Source organism: Marmota flaviventris, chromosome 8 (genome assembly GCF_047511675.1).
Source record: "Marmota flaviventris isolate mMarFla1 chromosome 8, mMarFla1.hap1, whole genome shotgun sequence".
Classification (NCBI taxonomy): domain Eukaryota; kingdom Metazoa; phylum Chordata; class Mammalia; order Rodentia; family Sciuridae; genus Marmota; species Marmota flaviventris.
The window spans coordinates 14,524,961-14,549,563 of NC_092505.1; the positions used below are offsets into that span (position 1 = coordinate 14,524,961).

The window sequence follows — 24,603 nt, forward strand, 5'->3', positions numbered from 1 at the left end:
AACAGACAACAGTGCAATCACTAGTCATGTCAACTTAAAAAAATAATAATGTTTGAAAATCAGAACCTCAGGTGGTCCCTCTCTAGTCCAATCTGTATCTCTTGGACTCCAGATGGAAAAGTTTGTTTTTATGAGCACTGGTGATTAGATTAGATTAGATTAGATTAGGTCCACTTTAATCCAGGATAATATCTTTGAGGTTCATAGTCTTGATTACATCTGTAAAGTCCCCTTTGCCAAGTTGTGCAACACACCCACAGGTTCCAGGGATTAGGACATGAACACTTTTCAGGGCACGACATTTTTCATTCTGCCTACCATATGCATGTATGTCTAAACGATATACTAATTACATTTTATACAACTAAATACCTTTTATGAATGTTCCCACTTGAGTATTCTGTTCAATATCTTTGTGCAATTAATTCATGTTGATGAATAATTCAATTTTCACTGATATACTCTACTACTTATCTATACATTGGCCAGTGAATTTTAGGTTGTCTCCAGTGCTGCTCATTATAAACAATGTTGCTATAAACATTTCTGTACACAACTAGTACCAATAGCTATAAGTGGAGCTTCTAGATTATGTAGTATAATTATCTTTCACTTTACTCTTGATAGTGACAAATTGTTTCCCACAAAGACTGTGCTAGTTTACACTCTCACCAGCAGTCTTGTAAGAATTCCTATTGCTCCACATCTTTACTGATACTTGAGATTAAAAGACTTCTTTGTTTTGCTAGTCTAAAAGGGTCTAAAGTGATATTGCTTTACAATTTCTTTCTTTCTTTTGGTACTGGAGATGTAACTTAGGAGTACTCTACCTCTGAGCTATATCCCCAGCCATTTTTATTTTTTTGAGACAGGTTCTCTCTTGCTAAATTGCAAGGCTGGACTGGAATTTGTGATCCTCCTGAGTTGCTAGATTAGAGGCATCTACCACTGTGCCTGCCTTGACTTGCATTTTCCTAATGAATTATATGGTTGTGATTTTCATATATTTTTTAGCCTTTTATATATTTTTCTCTATTGTCATTTAAGCATTTTTATAATGTATTTCTATTTTTTCATTTGTTGATTTGTAAGAATTCTTTATTATGGCTATTAAAATCTATATATGTACAAACATCTTTTATGAATTATCTCTACTTTTTTAATGGTGCTTTTTTTCTAGTTGATTTTTAAAATTTATTTATTCTAATTTGTTATATATGACAGCAGAATACATTTCAATTCATAGTACACATGTAAAGCACAAGTTTCAATGTTTCTGGTTGTACACAAATTGGAGTCACACCATTCTTGTCTTCATACATGTACTTAGGGTAATGGAGTCCATCTCATTCCACTGTCTTTCCTCCCTCTACCCCCTCCCATTCCCTCCCTCCCCTTTGCCCTAACTAAAGTTCCTCCATTCCTCCCATGCTCCCCGACATCCCCATTATGGATCAGCATCCTCACATCAGAGAAGACAAAACTCTTTCATTTTAACGTAGCTGGATTTATTGATCTTTTCCATTAGGGCCTGTGCTTTTTGTTATTGTTTGTTTTATAGAAATACTTTCTTCCGGAGGGCTGGGGTTGTGGTAGAGTGCTTGTCTAGCATGTATGAGGCACTGGGTTTGATTCTGAATACTGCATATAAATAAGCAAATAAAATAAAGGTCCATGAACAACTAATAAAAATATTAAAGAAAGAAATACTTTCTTCCATGTAGTCATAAACATTTTCCTATGTTTCTTACAAAACTTAAAATTCAGCCTTTCTTGTTTACTCCTTAATCCATTTTAGTAGGCATTTGTATATGAAGTGAGGTAGAAATCCAATTTCATTTTCAATGTGTGTATTTTTTTTAAAGTTGGATCTAGGGAGGGGGGATAGTAGAGGATAGGAAAGGCAGCAGAATACAACAGACACTAGTATGGCAATATGTAAATCAATGGATGTGTAACTGATGTGATTCTGCAATCTGTATATGGGGTAAAAATGGGAGTTCATAACCCACTTGAATCAAAGTGTGAAATATGATATATCAAGAACTATGTAATATTTTGAACAACCAACAATAAAAATTAAAAAAAAAATAAAGTTGGATCTAGAATGCCCTCAAAGGTTTATGTATTAAAGGCATGGCCCCCAATGCAGCAATGTTCAGAGGTGGGGATGTGGGGAAGTGATTGGATCATAAGGGCTTTGACCTCATCAGTGGATCAATCCAGTGAGGGATATATAATTTGATGGCATTGAGGGATCATAGAAACTGTAGGAGGTGGGATCTAGTTAGAGGAAGTGGGTCACTGGGGGTGTGCCCTGGAGGGGTATATCTTGTCTGAGTCCCTTTGCTCACATTCTCTCTACTTCCAGGCTACAATGAGGTGTACCAGCAAGATGATCTGCTCCCCATGCTTAGAATGAATGGAGCCAGCCAACCATGGGCTGCAACCTTTGAAACTATGAGCTAAAATAAATCTTTCCTCCTGTAAGATTTTTTTCTTCAGGTATTTTGTCCAGTTATGAAAAAGCTGACTCATTCTCTTTCTCTCTCACACACTCATACATACATGTGTGTGTGAGAGAGATATATATACACATATGTATCTAAAATTACTTGTACCTGTACTAGTTAGAGAATATTCTATTTGATCTGCTGTCTCAGATGTGTTTCCATATATGTACATATTTATTTATTTATTATTATTTTTTTCTCTATCTTTAGGCCAATATAAAACTATCAGTTGCTGTTGTTTAATAATATATATTGGACATTTAACTAGTTCAAGCTCTCTCACTTACTATTTTGGAGTATCTTATATGTTCTTGGCCATTTGTTCTTGTTCCATGAAAAGCCCTTTTGGGATTTAGGCTGGAATTGTACTATATTGGTGTGTTCATGATACTGAGTCTTCCTACTCATTAACATGGAATAAGTCTCTGTCTATTCAGATCTTAAAATACCCTTTAGTCAAATTTTAAATATTTATGCATATTAGTTTTGTTCATGCTAGGTTTATTCCACAATGTCTTGTTTGTGCTATTATAAGTGGTATTATTACATACTTTTTCTTCCATGTTGATGTAATTGTCCTATAATTTTCTTTTCTTACATGATCCTTATCTGGTTTTATTATTAAGGTTATTCTTGCTTGATACAATTATTTTGGGAAAGAATTAACCTTTTCTTGGGTTTACAGTTCAACTATATTGGTGTCATAAAAATACACATGATTTTTGAATATTGTTGTTACAACCACTTTCCTAAACTGTCATTCTTGCTCATATTTTTATCTATGTATTCTTGTAGTTTTCTTTGCAAAACTATCATATTATCTGTTAACATAATATTAACACTGTTGGTATTTGTGTGTGCATGTGTGTTGGTGGTCCTGGAAATAGAACTCATGTACACCAGGGAAACACTCTACCACTAAGCTGTATCCCCTGACCCAAATTGTCAACTCTGCTCATGCTCTCCCTCTCCTTTTTCTCTCTAGGACTTCCTTTAAAAACACTGTACAGTTAATTTTATTTTGTGGTGCTAGGCAAGTGCTCTATCACTAAGTTATAACCCTACCCTATTTTACATTTTGATGCAAGGGGGAATATGAAGAATCACAAGATCCTACAATTACAAGATTGTGAGTTTTTGGAAGGGACAAGCATACAATAGCTACACTCACTGTTTCTTATGAGTGTAATCTGTGATGTAGGCACTTGAAAGCAACTATACTTTTCTTAAAATCAACTAGTTCAGAACTTGGACTCTGCTAGGGTGGGTTGATCACTGATTAATATTACAGGCTTTAAATACTGCATGTAATTGTTCACATATAAGGGCCTCTCTACTATTCCAGTTTACCCCTGCCAGGTGAACTTCTGTGCATGAGACTAACAGGCTCAAAATCATGGTCCTATTCAGGCATGTTAAAAAATATTTTTTTTTTCAGGTGTATTTTAAATAGTAAAACACGGCAGGATCTTCTGCCCAACATGAAAACTGGAATGTACCAGTACCTTTAAGGTCTAAATGGGCATCTTCTTTCCCCCAGCCCCTCTCTCTGCCTCCCTCATCCTACCCTTTTCTGTTTATTATGTTGCCTTTTATTATTATTGCAATTTTTTATCAAATTAACAGACATTTTAAGTTTAGATTTACTGATGAGAATGCATAGTTTTCACAAATCTGGAATACCATGGTGGTACATGAGGCATTTTGTAAGTCCAAGGATGAATAGCATGCAGGGAAGGCAAATCCATATCCAGAGTATCATTTTTTTCCAGTAAAGAAAAAATGCTGTCCTTTTCATGATGGAAGTGAATGAGTGTAATCAATCTACCACCAGAAAGCTGTCTGATCACCACAGGGAATGGTGCCTTATAGGAGGCTCAGTGTTGAATTTTTGCTCAGAAGTAGTCTTGGACAGACAGGTCAGCCTTGGTGAGTGGAAGTCCATGTTGCTGAACTCATGCTTAACTTCAATCCCTGTATCACAGCCACTTGTTCACGATCACAGCGGGTGAAATCAGGGCCTTGGAAAGAGGACAAAAGCTAGCCACAGAATGGGTATTCTATTCACTTTATCATTAGTCTTCCTCTGCTTTTGTGAGCATTTACATGGGACACAAATATTTTCATGTCTTTTGCCTATTAAGAGATGTATTCACATACCTCTTCCCCAGATATCTTTGCCACCAATTTCTAATCATGGCCCTTTCCAATTCTGGACCCTCCAGCCAAACTAAGGGTCACAGCTATGAAATATAATTGTATATGTGGCCATTTCCTCTTCCAAGCAAAGCCAACAGCCTGGTGCATTACTACTCCAAGCTTCACTGGAAGGATAGCCCTTCACCAGATGTTTTTCAGGGATGTTGTGGAGAGAGGTTATAGTTCTCCAGCTGACCAATTTGGGGTAGTGCCTGCAGAACCATCCGTAAGCCAGGCCCTAGTAGTTTCCTCTGTCAGCAAATCACAGGGAGTTGCCCATAGGAGCAGGTAGGGAGAGAGAAGGCAGGAGTGAGGAAAATGGGCCATTTGAATACATCTTCATGTAACTTTCTTCAGCCTTCAGGATCTACTCAGTCTAATCATGGGTATGTCACTTCCATTTGATGATGGAGTGTTGCTGTACATGCCTCGGTTTGGTGGGCAGCTCAGTTCCCAGTAGCAGGCCAAGAGCTCTCTCTTAAAACAAGTTATTTATGGCATGACCAGTCTTGCTACAAAATTACCGGTTTCAGTCTTACAGGCCTGAAACTGGAACTCACCTGTAGGGGCCTGCCAAAGGCTTTGTACAGCATTCCTATCTGACAATGACACTCCACCACTAGATCTGCTAGATCACAAGGCCTAACTGGCAGAGCAGCTTGTATGCAGCCTGAACAAATTACAAAGCCTTTTCTTATTCTGGTCCCAACTCAAAACTGATAACTTTTTGGTCACTTGGTAAATGAGGTGGCGTAACACACCCAAATAAGCATTTGTTGCCTCCAAATAACAATAAGATCCACTAAATGTTATATCTCTTTATTGGTTGTAGGCACATTTAATGCAACAATTTATCCCTCACATTAAAAGGGATGTTTTAAAATGCCCCAAACCATTGGATCCTATTAATTTCACTGAGGTGGAAGGTCCCTGAAGTGTATTTAGATTTCCTACCTTATTTTACTGGTAAGTCTATTGCATTTACTATTTCTTGATCACTTGGTTCAGTCAGTATCATGTCATCAATGCAATTAGTATAGTATCTTGTGGATAGGGAAGGTGATTGATATCCCTGAAAACTAAATTATGACATAAGGCTGGAGAGTAGATAATACCCAAGGTAGGACAGTGAAGGTGTATAGCTGGCCCTGTTGGCTGAAAGCAAACTACCTCTGGTGGGCTTTTATGGATAGGTATGGTGAATAAGGCATTTTCCAGATCAACATTGTGTAGCAGGTACCAAGTAATGTGTTAATTTGCTCCAGCAATAAAACCACATCTGCTACACCAGCTGCAACCCTTTGGGAAATGGCTATGGTTTATCATAATTTTAACCAACATTATTATTGTGAAAATGCAAATACCAACCCAAAATAGAAGTAGTTACTTCATATACAGGTAGGATAAAGCTGTTCTATGGCTTGCTCTTCTCATTCTAATAGGACAACATGGACATCTTCTGTTTAGTATATATAGACATGAGTCATGTTACATGGTTGCATGTTCAGTGAAATAGATAGACTGTAATTTATTTTAACCAATCACCTTCCTGATGGACATTTAGGTTGATTCCACTGTTTTGCTAGTAGAACCAATGCTGAAATGAATATACATTCACATGTAATTAAATATAACCTTTACATATAAAATGCAAATTACAAATATACATACTTAACTGCACATGTATAAATACTTCTGTAAAGTTGATTCCCTGGTAAAAGAGAATGCCCTATCTTTCCACCTCTTTTTTTTTTTTTTTTTTTTTAATGACAAATTTCTGATAAGATTTCTTAACCAAGGAATGACTTCAGTTTCAAAATACATTCAGTTCACAGTATCTCTCAGCATACTTCTGGTAGCTCTTGATATATCAGGACTTGGTGAATTTGAGGATGGAAAGGTTTTCTTGGCCTGCCTGTCTGGTAAGTACAGTGGTCCCTTGCAGGCCTTTTGTCTTCAATGTTTTCAAAATGTCTTCTAAAATGGGTTAAAAAAAAAAATGTAAACTCCAATTAAATAATTTGGTGATGTATATGGTCACTAAACAGTTTAATAATATAAATACAGAATATTTACAAATTATATTCATCTGATAAAACATGTATTCCAAATAAATGTCTATTAAAGTGAACTTGGGACTTCAGATCACTTGGTACTTTCTAATCAGATTGAACAGCTTGATAGCAGTAGTAGTCTACTTTGGAAACATTAATTAACCACATTAATTAATAAACCAAACATTAACTAAACTTGTTACTATAGCAAGCAACCAATTTTTCAGTTGTGTGGCTGCAATCTGCCATATATCCTTCCCTTTGGATGAAAATGGTCAGCAAACGTATGGGCAAATTGAATAGTGATATTGGCTAGTAAGAATAAAAGTAACTTATTTCTTTAAATGTATTAAAAAAAAAAGGGAAGCCTTCCTTTCATAAATAAATAAGACTGAAAAAAGTAAACTAAGAAAATGGAAACACAAAAACTAAATAAAGCTAGTAATCTTAATGTGATTTGAGGGGCTAAGGATATAAGACATAAGATTAAAATCAAACTGGGATATTCAGAAAAAGAGAAAATAGATGAAGCAATTTAGTTATAAAGTAATCTGAAAACCAAGCTATAAACATCCATATAGTAAAACAACTTTGAGTATAAAATTTCAGATGAACTGAAGAGTATATGGGCTGGGGGTGTGGTACATGCCTATAATCCCACCAGCTCGGGAGGCTGAGACAGGTGGATCATGAGTTCAAAGCCAGCCTCAGCAATGGTGAGGTGCTAAGCAACTCAGTGAGACCCTGTCTCTAAATAAAATACAAAATAGGGCTGGGGATGTGGCTCAGTGGTTGAGTGTCTCTGAGTTCAATCCCCGGAACCAAAAAAAAAAAGGAAAAAAGAGTATATGGCAGAACTGTCGATGACTTGAAGACTAGAGGGTAGAGAAAAAATTCACAATGTTGAGGGTAAAAAGGAGAAATCAGAGGTTTTTGTATTCAAATATTAGCTAATGAGTAGGAGAAGAATTTCACTCTCCCAAATAAAATTATACTTTTTTAAAACTTGAAAAGTTTACTTCTTAAAAATCTCTCCTCTTTCAACATTAATTTGTTATTAACGATTAAATTCATTAATATCCCATGTTACTTTATAAATTACAGTCTTCTATGTTATAAATTTTTGTTTCCAGCAAAGCAAATAGTTAGTAAGCTGGTATGTATTACCTGGATTGTTTTCTTTTATGGTAACTAAATAGAATAATCCTCTTGGGGAAAGGAGGTCTGATGCTAGTGGAAAGAATCTGTCCATAACTTCTCGGCCATTTCTGCCACCAGCCCAAGCTGCTGCTATTCCATGACTTCCCACCTGTGGCAAAGTAGAATTTTTTTTATCAACTCAAGACTTTAATTAGATAACAAAGTGAATCTGTTTGACAGGTAACATCACCAAACAAGTCTATATTTTGTATTTTACTGCTGGCAAACAGGAAGTGAAGTTGAATCTAGATTTCAGTTTCCTATTTTGTGTGAAGTTAGGCAAGGTGGTAATTTTCTTTGTGAATTACTTTCTTTCCTATCTTTAAAATTAGAAAAATACTAGTTTCATCAGTACAAATAGAAGAAATTATTAAAATATTTTTAAGGCTGGGGATGTAGTTCAGTGGTACAGTGCTTGCCTAGCATGCACAAGTCCCTGGTTTCAATTCCTAGCACCAAAAAAATACTTTTATCCACTATAAGAATAAATAATTTCAAGAGACATTGCTTTACACATACTAAGTACTTAGTAATAATATGATAAAATGAGAGAAATGGTAATTCTTATACTTAACATAGAAGAATTCTTAGAAACCTGAAGGGAAAGCTTGTATTTTAAGAGAAACCTGAAGGGAGAGCTTGTATTTTAAGAGATATACTGTGTACAGACACAATTTCAAAATGTCCCAGTGCATATGGACCTTTCCTATGCTACTATTGTATGAAATGTACAAACCTTTTTAGGAACCCATTTATTTTATAAAGGCACACTTAAGTATATTTTCCTCTAAAAATCTAATGATATTCTACAAAGAAACTCTGTGTTAATTAGTTTTTTGTTGCTGTGATAAATACCTGAGAAAAACAAAATAGGAAAAATTTATTTTGGCTTATAGTTTTAAAGGATTCAGTCCATGGTCAGCTGGCTCCCTGGCTCTGGGTCTGAGGTGAGGCAGAATATGGCAAAGGATGTGGTAGATAAAAGCTGCTCAGTGCCTAGCTGCCAGGAAGAAGAGAGAGACAGAAAGGAAAGGCCTGGGCACAAGAAATACCCTTCCAGGGAACGTCCCACTCCCCAAACTTCTTCCTCTCACTTCTTGCAGATTCCATCACTTCCAATAGCCTATTCATATTTTAATCTATAAATTGGATTAATTCACTCAGAAGGTTAGACCTCGTGATCCAATCATCTTCCAAAAGCCCCATCTCTGAACACTGCTATACTGGGAACCAAGCCTTCAACACATGAGTGATTGGAGGGCACTTCTTTATCCAAACTATAACAAACTACATGAAAGTTTTAGTATTAGAAATCTTTAGATCCTTACCACTGTATATTGTTTTCAAAATCAAAGAATATTTTAAAAAGTTAGTCAAAAATTACTTCAACCTTGACACAACTGTTTTCTATTTCCTTCTATAGCCTTTGTCCATATTTTAATTTAAAATATTTACATATAGTCATACTTCTGTTTATATTCATTTAATATGGCACATACTACTCCTTTAAAAATAATTATTTTATATCTATAACCAAATGCATATATAATTTTACAAAGAAGAAAAATGTGTTCATATACCTCCTTTTAAAATAGCTGTACTTTCCCTTGCTGCTTTGCTTGTCGTTTCCTCCCTTATCTTTTATGTGTAACAGGGATTTTTTAAAATTATATTTTACAAGAAAAGAATCATATTCTATATTCTCACCTGTATCTTGCTTTTCTTACCCAATAATATCTTATGGAAACCTCCTCTTTTCATCTGGTGTAGTTCTAATTTACTATTTTAATGGCTGTGTAATATGTTATTTAGTTTTTTTGTTATTATTCACTGTGTCTATTTGCATAATTTTCTTTGAATCTAAATCTGACTCTTTTCACATCTATGACACATTCCTTTCACTATAATTTTCCACAAAGCTCATCATTTTAGGAAATTTACCAGTTCCTCTGTTTTCTGTCAACTCTTTCCTCTTGGGGACTTCTCTGTGCTGGTATTCCTTTGATTTCTCCTGGGCTCAACTACCTCCTCTTCTGGGACCCATGTCTTTCTCTTCCTCTATTTATTCCCTTATTTTGGAGGAACACAGCCTCTTGATGTTTCAAGGGGTAAGATGGTCTGCGGCTAGCCCCTGCAGGGCCAGTCTCTTTGTCACTATGTCACAATATGGGTTAGGATTATTAGAGTTTGGATATGAAGTGTTCTCCAATGGCTCATGAGTTGAAGGTGTGATCTTCTATTCAACCATGTTCAGAGGTGGGGCTTTTGGGAAGTGATTGGATCATGAGGGTTCAGACCCCATCAATGGATTGACCCATTGACAGATTAATAATTTGATGGCATTATTTTGACATGGTAGAAACTACAGGAGAAGGACCTAGTTGAAGGGAGTGGGTTCTTGGGGGCATGTCCTTACTACTGTGTTCTGTCTCCTTTTATTTCTCTTTCTCTCTGCTTCCCAGCTGTCATGTGAGCAGCTCTTGCTACACCTGGACTGCCACGTTCTGCTTTACCATAGGCCCACAAGCAACAGAGCTAAGTGACCATGGACTGAAACCTCTGATACTAAGAAAATCCTTCTTTAAGTTGATTTTCTCAGGCATTTGGTCACAGGAAGAAAAAGCTGACTCACTTTGGTTTATCAGCTTTGCCAGAGAATAATCAAAAAAAATAAGTAAAATAAAGAAAAACTAGTCTTAGTCTATTATAAAACTGTCTGTCTTGAACTTCCTGGAAAAAGGGTAATACGGTTTACCTCTTTATTATTAAGGTATTAAAAATCATACATTTCAATTCTTTTCCCTACTAAAAATGAGAAATTGCTCCACTTCTGCTTTTTGGTAATACCTATAAAAGGAGGAAGGCAAAGACTTTCAGAAGGAATTCCTATGTGAATTTATTATTCATTAAAAATAATAAAAATTATTTTATTTCATAAACTTGTTATTCATGATAAAAGATAGATATAGACATGAAAATATAAACTTAAGTACTGGGCTGGGGATATAGCTCAGTTGGCAGAGTGCTTGCCTTGCATACACAAGGCCCTGGGTTTAATCCCCAGCACCACAAAAAAAAAAAAAAAAAAAAAAAAAGAAGTTTAAGTATCTATTTTAAAATATGATTTAGGGGAGAATTTAAGGATATATATTATAATGTGTATTTTCATTAGTTTTCACTCCTTTACTATTTAATAACAGTATCCAATTACTGACAATTAGGATAAAATCAAAGCATTGTATTTACAGCAGCTGACCGATGTCAGATGATGTTCATTTTACTTTGGAAACAGAATAGCCAAAAATATTCATAACTAAATTTTGCTGCATGTCTTACCTCTTCAGGTGGAGTCACAACGTAGGGGGGATTGAACACCAGAAGATCAACTTTTTCCTTCAGTCTTGGTAATAAGCCTTTAACCTAAATATATTCAACAACAGAATTCTGATTTAAATAATTAGAAAAATGCTACTCTCCCAGGTTTGTGGAAAAAAGCAATGTTAGAAGGCTTTACTTTTAGATAGAAACAAATATTTTTACATTTTCAGATGAAGATTATATACACTTAACTAAAAACAATGATCAGAATGAACAAATGTTTAGTAAAGCCTCTGTTACTCAACAGCACATGTTTATACTCTGGGTTCCTTTTGAGAAAATGAAATAAGAAGAAGGCAAGCTCTAATTCTGTAGCAGATATTCTGCATAGATTTGGACAATAGTTTAGAATATGTCCACTGACTTAAACCTGTATTTCCTATAACCAAGAGAAATATTTGATGGAATGACAGAAAACACATCTGAGGTTCAGAAATGTAAGAAGATGAACTTTTGGTGTTTTGAAAATCCTTATAGTGGATATAATTTTCCATGGAACAAGAAAAAGTGTCCTTTTTATAGAAAGTATGTTTAGTACTTTCTTTAAAATTTTGTTTTTTCTGAAATAGCCAAGTGCCACTTAGAGTATTCCTCTATTCAATTAAACAACTAAATACTTAAAAATCATAACTGATTATGTCATGTTGTGCCTTCATACACACAGTGGAGTAAAAACTCTATATATGGAAGAGCTCTTTACTCATTGATTCTGAGGCTATTTCTTCACAATATGCAAAACTTTATTTATTAACCTCTCATAATTGTCCCCATATCTGCATAAATATCTACTATATTTGTTGAATACCATTCTTTAAATAAATACCATTTTGTTCAATAAATTAAATGTAAAAGGAGACTTAACCATTTACTATTATAAATGGATAATCAATAGGACTCTCTGGAAATAGAAATGTCTCAAGAATAAATGCAATACAAACAAAATGTTATTAAATTATAGTTACTGTTGCCAGTTTCAGAGTAACCCAGGCTTGTTCTTTTCCTTAAAAGGCATTTGTCAGTGCTAAATAGGTGTTAAAGAAAAACACCAAACTGAGACCTTCTCCTTAATGTGATCAGAATGGTCGAAAGAGAATTAAAGAAACCTTGTAATTCAAAGTCACTTAATGCCCAGGCTTATCACCTAAATACTGGGTATATTGCTGGGCTACTTACATATATTACTATGAAACAGTATCTTTGAATTTTCATTTTATCCAGGTTTATGCAGGCAATCCTATTTTAATTATCAGATTAAGTCTGTTAACTATGCTGTTCAATGAGAATATTAAGTTGTACTTTTGAAGAAATGTTTACAGAGGTAAATTTTCTTTCTCATTTAAAAAGAGAAAAGATAACCAGTTTTTGGATGTAATTCAGATGTAGTCTTGTCTTCAGTCAAAAGATGAGAAATCTGTTGTCTTCCCCAGTAATAGCACTGGTGTGAGGAAATACATTTAAGTAACCAAAAGCTTTTCTGAGTCCCATAAGAAATTAAGTTTCTCATAATGTAAAGAACTCCACAATACAATTTTCCACAAATGCTGGGTAATGAAACTAGAAAAGTATGTGCTTTGCAACTGTTTATGACAGCCCCTGAGGTACTGCTGTTATAATCACTGCAATAACTGAATTTTAAATAAAGAGAAAAATTGATATTAAAAATAGGAAATCTTATAGTTAAAATGAATTTAAATAAGTCATTATGGACTTGATAAAAAGTCTAAACTGTAGTTATCTCTTACCCATTCATATTCATTCATATTTTTAATTTGCTAAATAACACAGCCTGGAAACATCTCTGAGAATTGGGAAATAAGCAAAATAGGCCTCCTAGCAAAACTCATAGAATTTATTCATATGAGAGGCACTCATTCAGAATTCCTTAACTCTTGGTCTAAGTAACAATTCAACTAAATTGGTTGTTTGATTTTCTAGCATAAAACACATTAAAATGGAGAAACAAAAGTTTTGTCAATAAGTAGCAATGAAATATGACAAAATAAAGCAACTAATATGGCAGACTATAGCTATTTAGTGTAAAGGTGGATATACCCGAATAGACCTTAATCATCACCATACATAGCACAGACAATATTAACGAGTCAAAGGTGAAATATGTTTGGTATGTTTTAAGCACATAAAGAAAAGTGTAATACACACTTTTAAAGACTTTTATAAAACTAAAAATGAAATATAGTGAAAGTGGTACTTTTTAAACAGGTAAATCAGCAATCCAAAACCATGAGTTTACCTGGAAATTTATGCCCCATGTTCTGAAAAACGCTTTATAAATTCTGTAAAGGGTTTATAAGTTGATCACAACATCTGTGCTTAGGCCAGTCTCTTGTTTATTGCTTTGTATAAGTGAATATTCAGTATCACGACTGGTCAACAAATACATGAAAAAAATGTTCAACATCTCTAGCAATTAGAGAAATGCAAATTAAAACTACACTGAGATTTCATTCTAGTCAAAATGGCAATTGTCGAGTATACAAGTAACAATAAATGTTGGTGAGGATGTGGGGGAAAAGTACACTCATATATTGCTGGTGGAACTACAAATTGGTACAACCACTATGGAAAGCAGAATGGAGATTCCTTAGAAAACTTGGAATGGAACCACCATTTGACTCAGTTATCCTACTCCTTGGCATATACCCAAAGGACTTAAGATCAGCATACTATAGTGATGTGGACACATCTATGCTTATAGCAGCTCAATTCACAATAGCTAAGCTATGGAAGCATCCTAGGTGCCATAAAGCCATAAAGAATGAAATTATGGCATTTGCAGGTAAATGGATGGAACTGGTGCTATCATGTTAAGTGAAATAAGCCAGTCCCCCCAAAAGCCAAGGGTCAAATGTTCTGATATACAGATGAAGACTCATAATAGGCAGGGGGAGGAAGGAGTTGAGGTTCACCGGATCGAAGCGGGTGGGTGGGGTAGAAAGTTAGGGGACAGGAACAGGGATGGGAATGGGAAAGACAGTAGAATGAATCTGACATATAACTTTTCTATGTTCATATATGAATACATGACCAGTGTAACTCCACATCATATTCAGCCACAAATATGGGATGTTACATTCCATGTATGTATGATATGTTAAAATGCTCTGTATTAATAAAATAAAAATATTTTCAAATTGAAAAAAAATTTTGTACTGTCGTGTATAACTAAAAAGAACAAATAAAAAAAATTTAGTATTAGAGTTAATGTTACTGGAGAACTGATTCTGGCATGGACACCCAGTAAGTTTAAATCTTAAAAGAGCTAAGGGACTTCTAGATTTGGATTTGGATAATCTGGATTATCCAAATAATTTAATTTTGAATTTATGGTTAATACCATGTAGCTTCCAAAAATATAACCTGTTTAAAATATTCCCATGTCTATTTAAAAATATAGATATTCTGAATTTCTTCTGTCTCTGAAGTTTCACTGATCTTTCAAAAGCATATTTAAGCTAGGTATGGTATTATACCCCAGCTACTGAGGAGGCCAAGGCAGGAGGATAACAAGTTCTAGGCCAGTCAAAGACAACTTAGTAAAATTCTGACTTAAAAAATTAAAAAACAAAAAGAGCTAGGAATATCACTCAGTGGTTGAGTGGCCTTGGGTTCAAACCCTTACCACAAACAAACAACAACAAAAAAACACCAACAAAAAAAACCCATCAAAACATATATTTCGTATCAATTATGGATACACTAAGGAAACATTTAAAAAAATTAAATCATCACATTGATCTAATGTAAATCTAATGTAAATCACCTAATATTCCTTTTCTGATACTGTAGTTTTTATTAGCAATAATAACACTAGCAATCTGAAAAAAATTTGTGTCTTTGGCTTAATTCCTTCTGGACTGCAAAACAATTGTAAATTTGAAGAACAAGAAAGCTACCTATTATCATTAGTGTAAGACTAATAACACAGGTAAAGAAGCACAGAAAGCATTTTGCATTTTTTTATGTCTAGCTGGGATGTGCTATTGATTTTTGCTGATTAAAAGGCATTTCATGTCTATAACTAAAAAAACTTATGAATTAAAATTTATCCAAGTCTTAATATCAACTTAACTGCAACTTAAGAGTGCATGATGTTAACATCTTCTTTTTTGGACATAATATCTTCATTCATTTATTCATTTTTATTTGGTGTTAAGGATCAAACACAGTGCCTCACACCTGCAAGCCAAGCGTTCTACCACTGGGCTAAGCCCCAGCCCCTGATGTTAACCTCTTAAAAGAAAACAATGGTTCTACAGCTGTCATTTGTTGCTTTTGCCTGCCTAGGACCCATTCTACCTTTTTTAAAATTACATCTCCTTGGCTGTTGTTGGAGAAACTCTACCTTCTGTCATTTTAAATCCAAGTGGCTCAGGTAGGGTCTAATCCAAGCCAGTTCTTGAAGTGAGACTATGACTCAGTTCTAAACCATTAATCTACTATTCCAATTCCCCTGGGATACAGAGAAAGAGATATATGCACATAACCCAACACTCATTCTGGGTCTTTCGTTAAAACAACAGACTATAAAGGGTTTCTCTAGTTGGGGAGTTGCTGAGAAATATAATGCAGACATGCAAATGTCTTATTACTATGAAGGGAAAAACTACCTAAGAACAGAGCCAACAGAGAAAAGTTCAGAGCCAGGAAAAATATGCGTCTAACATCATTTGAGTTCCTGAAGTCAAGTGTGCATGATGCTATCCACTTTTAAAATTCAAACTAATGTGAATTTAGTTCACTGATACAGATGATGCCTGACTTATGCAAGCCAATATCAATTTCTTTTGAAATATGGAGAAGATGGATTCTATCAGCCAAGAATTTATATAAATTATACTGCTTAGTGTTAGTGGGTCATGAGTTAATTCATTACTAAAGTTTCTTTGACGTAAAACATTGTGACTTTAATTTATTTGATTTTTTTAATTTTTATTTTTTGGTACTGGATGGTGGTGGAGGGATTGAACTCAGAGATACTTTACCCAGAATTATACCCCTAGCCCTTTTTATTTTTAATTTTGAGGTAGGGTCTCACTAAGATGCTTAGGCCTTGCTAAATTGCTGAGGCTGGCTTTGAACTGGGATTACAGGTGTGCACCACCACACTTAGCTTGACTTCAATTCATTTGAAAAGGAAATTGATATTGAACAAGGATTAACAGCTTACCAAATCTGTAATTACTGGTTGAATCTGGACATTATTACGGCGTCCTGTTTCCAGGGTGCAAACTGCTGCATCAGGGTTGATATCAGTGCACCTAATAATAATAATAATAATAATAAAAAGAATACTATTTCCTATGTCCATGAGGCAAATCTGATACTGAATAATTCAAGGAATGAATTCTACATATAGCAGGTGTAGAAAAAAATTAGAATATTTTAATAATGGCAAAGAAGAACAAACATTGGTTAGATTGATGAAAAGATGATTATACTGATATAATTTATAAGAACAGAATAATAAACATATATGCATACACATCTGAAGAAACTTATTTAACTATAATACTATGCAGCCACCAAAAGTATGATTTAAGAAAATTCTGATACAGAAGTGCTCATGATACAATATTAAGTAAAAAATGAAAATAAAAAAAAAAATGAAAACACACTTGGATGATATGGGGTAAAAATTTTTGGTGACTTATTTTCTTCATATTTTTCTATATTTTCAAATTTTCTATGTAAAACATTTAAGTCTAATCTCAGCAACTTGTGGGGTGGAGGCAGAAGGATCATAAATTTGAGGCCAGAAGCAGCAAATTAGCAAGACCCTGTCTCAAAATAAAAAATAAAAAGGACTGGGGATATAAGGAACTGTTTGAATATAAAGTTGGAATTCCTAGGGAAACATAATTTGCAATCTTTGTCCTTATTATTCTTAAACACAATCAGATACAGACATAAAAGTTTTTCATTCAAGCAGTCACACTCAGCGAATCTCACTGTAAGATCTGGGTGAACATTATTATATACGTACATGTACAAAGCCTGAGGTCCTATCATAGAGGCTAGAAATGCAGATACCACACCAGACCCTGACCCAACTTCAAGGCAAATTTCCACTCTGAAAAATATACAACAAAGTAAATATTAGTACAGTAGTATTAAAATACACCTCACAGAAAATCATTCTCATTCTAGTTATATTTCTCCAACATCATTGCTCCCCTGCAAATATATGGAAATATAAATTATAATTTCTGACAATCACTTTGTGCTTTGACACTGTGCAACTCAAAACTGCTAATGTTTTGCGGGTGTAACATATGGTAAATCCATAAAAGATACATATTACAACATATGGCTCTTAATTTCAACAAAGCATTACAAAAATTCATGGAATATTAACTTAGGGTTGGAAATACTAATATGAAAGATGCCATCCCTTTCTGGGATAGTATTTCCTGGGTTAGTATTTCCTAAAGTATTAGTGTTGGTATTACTACAAACTTTATTCATGAAAGAAGTTACTCTATAATTTTTAAGTACTTAACCTTCATAAATTCAACAGCACATCCTAGGGGAAAAAAGGTCCTCCATTCTACTTGTAGAGACGTAGAGCAGCAAAGGAATTCTGCATTTGTATAGTTAAATGCTCAAATGGTAATATATCTGAATATTTGGTCTTAGAACATTGCTAAATATAATAACATCTTCATGTTATTGCATTTCCTCTTTAAACTTATTTCCTTGTTCCCAATCTTATACATGCATCCAAAGCACCAATTATTCCCAGTTACAAAGGTTGACTTGATAGCATTTAAGGGAATTTCTAGCACTTAACTCCCCAAACAACTATCCAACAAGAAAGTATGATTCTCTGACTTTGGAACCAGTCCACACATGCCTTTAATGGGCTAGTATAATGGGCTATACTAAGGTCTGTGAATCTTTTCAGGCTTTTCTTTGAAAACAACTATCATGGTCTCATAATTAGAATTCCAAGAGTAGAAATATCCAAGATTATAATAAAATCAGATCCTTTTATAGCAGATTTTGCAATGCAATTTGTGCTTGTAAACTTTCTGAGATATTGAGAATAAAAGACAAGCTATAAAACAGTACTGTACCACTCTATAGTCCAGTATATCCAAAAGTTTCACCTATGATGAAAAATCAGTTTTAAGAGTTGGCATATTCTAAATGTGCAAAAAATATGACCCCGTTTAAGAGGGATAAACTCGTTATAGACCTTTGAAGCTGACAGCTGTTTGTTTCATCCTGAGGAAAACCACTTCAAGTCTTGATCATTAAATAAATCTAATGACCCCAAATCCTTTCATTCAAAAATTACAGGTAATAGTTCTTTTTCTTATTAATCTAAAATTAATGGCAAACACTTGAACAAATCAAGAGTAGATTCTATAGACTGTTAAATCCATGTAACAACTTTCTACAATGAAACAAGAAATTCAGTGTGTCATTTGCATTAGTCACATTTCCAGTGTTCAACAATCACATGTGGCTAACAGCTGTCATTACAGAATATGTAGAGTGGGTTTACAAATTCCTTCGTGCTCCCAGTATTTCACCACCTTTCTTCTTTTTGGTGCCCTCTGTTGCACCAAAAGTGTCTTTTATGAGCTAGGTAACCCCCCCACCCGCCAACAAACATCAACATCAGCGTTTCAGGAATATTTTGTTGTTTCTGAGTGTGCTATCTATCGAAGCTCTTAGATTAACAGACTAACAGCTGGAAGGAATAATTACATCACAACGTGGTACAGCGACAAGGAGCTCAGGAGCCAAGATCAATACCTGGCTTAGAGATAAATTGCTTGCACATTAGCTGCGCGCATCTACAGGAAAACACTCATATAAGGCACTCGCTCTGCTGTCAATCATCCACAGAAGGGCGGGCTAAGCCACCACCAGTTGAGGCCGGCGACAGTCCTTTCCCTGGCCGCTGAGGCCCCTCCGGAACACCCAAGCCCTCTCCCGCTAGGGCCCTCTCCCTCCTCGCACCCAGCCAAATCGGCTGCTGCCGCCTGGAGCGCGTCCAGCAGCAGGAACGTGTCTTCCGCGGGCTCGTACACGTCGCCGAAAGCGCCCCGACCCGCGTGCCCGTGCAGCGGCGTAGGAAATTCCTGCGCCGCCATCTTTCACTCCTTCGTCCTCTGCGCATGCGTCAGGATCGCGCATGCGCACGCGCACGCGCCTGGGCGCCGGCCCAGAGTGGGACTGAGGCTCAGGCGCTGTTTTTTTGATTAGTTGTAGCAGTCTGTGTGGATGCTGTTGGAATTTCTCAGTAGACAGTTACTTACTCTCTAGCTATTGCCATTTGCTTTTGCTTTTGAACATTTATTTCATTTTATGGACTTACCTGATACTGGGCATCCTCAGTCGTTTTTTGACTAAGGTGAATGTTATATTCCTATGACATTTGGAGAATTTCTTCTATTTTTAGTTTGCAAGTATTTGCAAAAATAATGATAACTAAGTTTTATTATTGTCTCTTTTTCTTTACACGAGTTGAACTTTAAAGTTTGAACTTTACGATTAAGTTTTTTTTTTTTTTGGTCATTTTGATTTTTTTAAGTCAAATTAAACCATTGTGTATAAATGCCACATTTTTTAATCCATTCATCCATTGAAGGGCATCTAGGTTGGCTCCACAGTCTAGCTATTGTGAATTGTGCTTCTATAAACATTGATGAGGTTGTGTCCCTGTAGTATGCTGTTTTTAGGTCCTTTGGGTATTACAGAAATTGCTTTTATGATGTTGAATAGTATGTGCACTCTTTTTATAAATCTTAAGATGATGCTGTTTTCTTTTAATACATTGCTGGAATGATACTAAACTAGCTCTTTGTATTTCAGGATTATGCTGTGCTCCTAGAAGGAGATAGGACTCTGTTTCTGGAACATTTGGTAGAACTCATCCATAAATCTACTTTGGTTTGGTGCCTTTTTCACTGGATGGTGAAGGGTTATGGAAAATAATTTTCCTACAAAATAGCCCCCAAGGAAAAGCGGAGAGACTGTGCAGCTCCAGAGGAGGGAGGGAAAACTAGGCAAGCATTAGCTTTCCAGTAAGTAAATCCTTTCCGTATAACAATGGGTCCTGAAGGCAGGAGGCAATACTAAATGTTAGGCTCTGGATTTTGACCTTCCTGCCATTGCAAATTAGCCCAAAAGTACACACTGTAAGTATTAAACAGTGGGCCTTGGATGAAGGAGGCTATATTGAAACTCTAGGAGACAATAAATTCCAGAAAAAGAAATACCCATCCCTCACAATCTGGACTCCTAATGAAGCTAGAATTAGACAGGCAGTCATATTGATAGGCAAATCAAATCAGGTGGATCAAGGAGGCCAATGTGAGTGAGTCCAGGAAGTTGAAAACTGCTACCTGAGGGATTGAAATGCCTTCAGAGCCTTTCCTCCAACCTATCAAGGTAACCTGCTAAGGTAACCTGTCCCTAGAATTGCCCCTCCTTACAGGGAGTTGTAAAAGTTGTTAATTAATGTGTTTTGGTTCCTTTTGGCTGTCCCACCATCCCACAGCAGAAAGAGAGATAAGGGGAAGGGAGCAGGAGAACAAAGGAAGCCTAAGACCTATAAAAAAGGCAGAACACCTTCGCTTCTTGGGATACCAGGGTGTCGCGATGGGCAAAGGTGCAACATTTGCAGTTGAGGAGAGAAATAAAAAATGTCCATGAGTTAATGCCCTTTTCAATTCTTTATTCACTCGAAATCACTCAATACAATTTTACTCTATAGGTTCTTAAGAAATGACAGTCCTTAATGCTGGGCACTACAAACAATAATTCAGACTGATAAAAGCAATAAATACAACTAATTCAAAACCAACAAATTCTAAGTTAACTCTAAGAACTGCAAACACACTTAATCATGACAGACCTATGACAGACATTCTCTCTGCATGCTAAGCTCAAATGCCAGATTTAAAGTGTTAGACCTTAAGTCCAGCAGATGCACCTTCACTCAGACTGCAGCAATCAGGTCAGGAACCGATGGAGGATTCTCCTCTTGTGGAGTTGAGGACTGGCTGAGGAGGCAGTCATAAAGAGAAGTTGCCTTTCTCACCAGGATCAAGAGGTTGCTGTAGAGTTTGAGAGTGGTGAGAATGATGCAGAGTATCGGGCAGATGATGAGAAGAATTGGGATGTTAGTCCAGGTCCTCATCAGGCTCTCTGGCATGTGGGCATCAGTGTCGGCTGGCTTGAATGTATGTTCATGTGTTCCATTATTTATACTAAATTTTGGGGCTTCTGCGTATCATCTGTTACCAGGTTTCTTAGTGACAGTTTACATCTTAGAGAAGACACTTGGTCTGGTGGTTTCCGCCCTGATATTACCCTTCTGGCTCTTATCAGGGTTAAGGCAAATGACATGTTTATATCAAGTGATTTCACTCTGACTCAATATGCCTGATGACATATTGTAGTGCTCTGTGGGCTTACCTGGTGAGACTGAAGTTTTAAATGGAGTTGCTTAGGCTAAGGCCATCCTTACACAGGGTACCAGCTATGGCCCCCTGTTCCCTCCCTCTATGGTACCCCTTTTTAAATAAACCCTTCTTTGTATGCTTGCCTTGGTGTACTTCTCTAGTGTTATACTTCAACATATGAGGGAGCAGAACTGTCACTATCTCTCCAAGTAACAATGAGTCTCAGTCTTTTTATAGCTGCCCTCCTGAGTTAAAAGTTTTAACCTACATAACTAGCCCCTTACTGTCCCAATGGCACACTCACAAGTTCCAATGATGAAATCACCCTAATTGTAGCCTGTAAACCCCAAATCCCCTCTGTAACCAGCTGCCATTTTCACATTCAGATAATAAGTCCTTATAGTGCCGGAGTTCATGAAGAATGATAAATGGCTTCCCTGAATCTGTTGAGGTCTGCATCTGCCATTTTATGCTTACAGATGGATCTCTGATGTTTTGGGGCATCTTCTGTAGGTTATTAAATTATTCAAGTATTTCCATTTTTTGGAATTAACTTCTGAATTTTGTTTTCCTGTAAAACATTTTCAAAGCTAGTTTTTTTTTTTTTTTTTTTTTAATTTGAGAAACAAAAATTCAGGAAAGTATTTGGATTATATTTTTAAAATGCTGCATATATACCACCTAGAATTGACATCCATTAGCATTTTCTCATATTTCCTTAATATATTTTCAAAATACAAAATTGAAATATTATGAATGAAATGGGAGTTCTTTCTGGACTCAACGTGAACTTCATTTTGTTGCTAAGAGTCATAGCCAAGTAAAAATGATGCATGGCATTTTTGGTTGTAAGGTGAAGCCAGCAAGCCATTGAGATGATATGATTATGTTAAGATCTGCATTCAAATGGATATTAGACCCCTGCTGTCCACCTGGGCCTGCTACTTTGGAAATCTGGGACTCCCAAAGAGTTCCCATTGGTTGGGAAAGTGTGGTAGGAGGGAATTCCGGAGGAGGGATTTCCGGTTGGGGTAGTGTGGCCCGGGAGAACGCGCGTGTGTGGGTGGCATATTTCCCGGGAGCACACAGGGCATTGGCGGGAGTTTCAAAATAAAGTTTGTTCCTGTTTGAGTGGCTCGTGATTTTGTGCCCAGCCACACTGCGGCATTTTGTGACCCTCATTTCAAAGTAACTTCTCTCAGATTTAGTGTATATATATATCTAGCCCATGTTTTAATGCTTTCACATTAATATATTTATAAATAACAAATGGTTTATGTGTTTTAAAAAGGTATAACTGGTAAGAGGTTGCCATTTTATTCTTCAAAATTCATTTTCACTCAACATTATATGAGATCTATTTTCGATATATATAAAGTGAATTTATTCCTTTTAACTGCCATCAAGCATTTCACTATATGAAAAAATTCTGTCTGGAATGGATAAATATCTGTTGGTAAACTTCTTTCCAGTTTTTCATTATTATGAATAACACTGTAATTAACTTTTGTATGCATGGTTTCTTCTGATATTATACATGAATTTCCTGGTACAAAACCCAAAGAGGGCCTGGCGTGGTGATGTATGCCTGTAATCCCAGTGACCTAGGAGGCTAAGGCAGGAGGATCACAAGTTCAAAAGTCAGCCTCAGCAAAAGAGAGGCACTAAGCAACTTGTTTAGATCCTGTCTCTAAACAAAATACAAATAGGGCTGGGGTTGTGGCACAGTCCCTGGTACCAAAGCAAACAAACAAAACAATACAAAAAACTCAAAGTGGATCTGCTTAGTATATATACATTTTCAATTTTGCTAGGCATTGCTGAAGTTCTTTCTAAACTAATTGCATTTATTTTATTGTATTTATTATTTGATTTAATACTCAGTCTTGTTTATTTTAGATTGAATTGGTTTTACTGCGAATTAAGGTTAGGCAGATGTTCATTTGTTCATCATTTGATTTTCTTCCTGGGTGAATTGGCTTTCACTTCTGCTTATTTTTCCTTCGTGTGTGTGCACACAAGATGGCTTCATCTTCACATCTTCACACTACTAAATTCAGTGAAAGAGTCTTTCAGTTCTTTGCACACAGCTTCTGTCATTCACTTTCTTATTGGTCCCAAGTGGGCCATGTGCTCATGCCTGAACAATCCTGTAGTCAGAGAGATGAAATGATTCTTCTTCCTTTAGGGCTGGGGCAGGGGCCTCCCTCTACCTACATGCCCCTGAACAAAATCCTGGTGTTGGTATGGGTGTCAGATAACAAAGAAAATGTCTCTGGCATGGAGTTTCTTATGTATGGTAATAGTTCTTTTCCTTCAGTTTGTTTTTGTTTCTTGGCTTTCCATATTTTTTGTAGGTAGGTGTTTAACTTGTTTTTTTGTAGGAAAAAAAAGTTTTTTTTGGTGGAGGATTTTCTTGTACTTAGAATTGTCTTTCCCATTCTCTGTTCTTGTAAAGAAAGCTTATTTTTTGGTTTCAAAGCAAGACTCTATTGATTGGATTAATATTATGAATTAGGATTTTAGATTTCTAGCATTTTACTTCTTTCATATGTGTATTTGTTTCTGGTCTTAAAGTCTCAAAGTAGAAGATGAATATGCATATGAATATGTATACATATATGTGTGTTGATTAATTGTACATATCAACTTGACTGGATCACATCATCCAGCATTATGATCAAATGTTATTTCTGTAAGGGTGTTAATTTGGAGGAGATTGACATTTAAATTAATGGGCTTTCAAAGAACTAAAGGCCAAATGTTTTCTATGATATGTGGTTGTTAATTCACAATAAGGAGTGGGGGAGAATAGAA

General features: G+C 35.7%; 1 protein-coding gene across 1 annotated transcript; it reads right to left on the minus strand.

Moving 5' to 3' along the window:
- Positions 1–5,515: 5,515 nt before the first annotated feature.
- Positions 5,516–19,478, minus strand: Hemk2 (HemK methyltransferase 2, ETF1 glutamine and histone H4 lysine). The gene is made up of 6 exons (XM_027929349.3): positions 19,337–19,478; positions 17,349–17,435; positions 16,533–16,623; positions 11,303–11,386; positions 7,934–8,075; positions 5,516–6,689 (listed from the first exon to the last, which is right to left on the minus strand). The coding sequence occupies exons 1-6, from the start codon at positions 19,468–19,470 to the stop codon at positions 6,583–6,585; spliced, it is 645 nt and encodes a 214-aa protein (XP_027785150.3). The 5' UTR covers positions 19,471–19,478; the 3' UTR covers positions 5,516–6,582.
- Between the last annotated feature and the right edge of the window lie 5,125 nt (positions 19,479–24,603).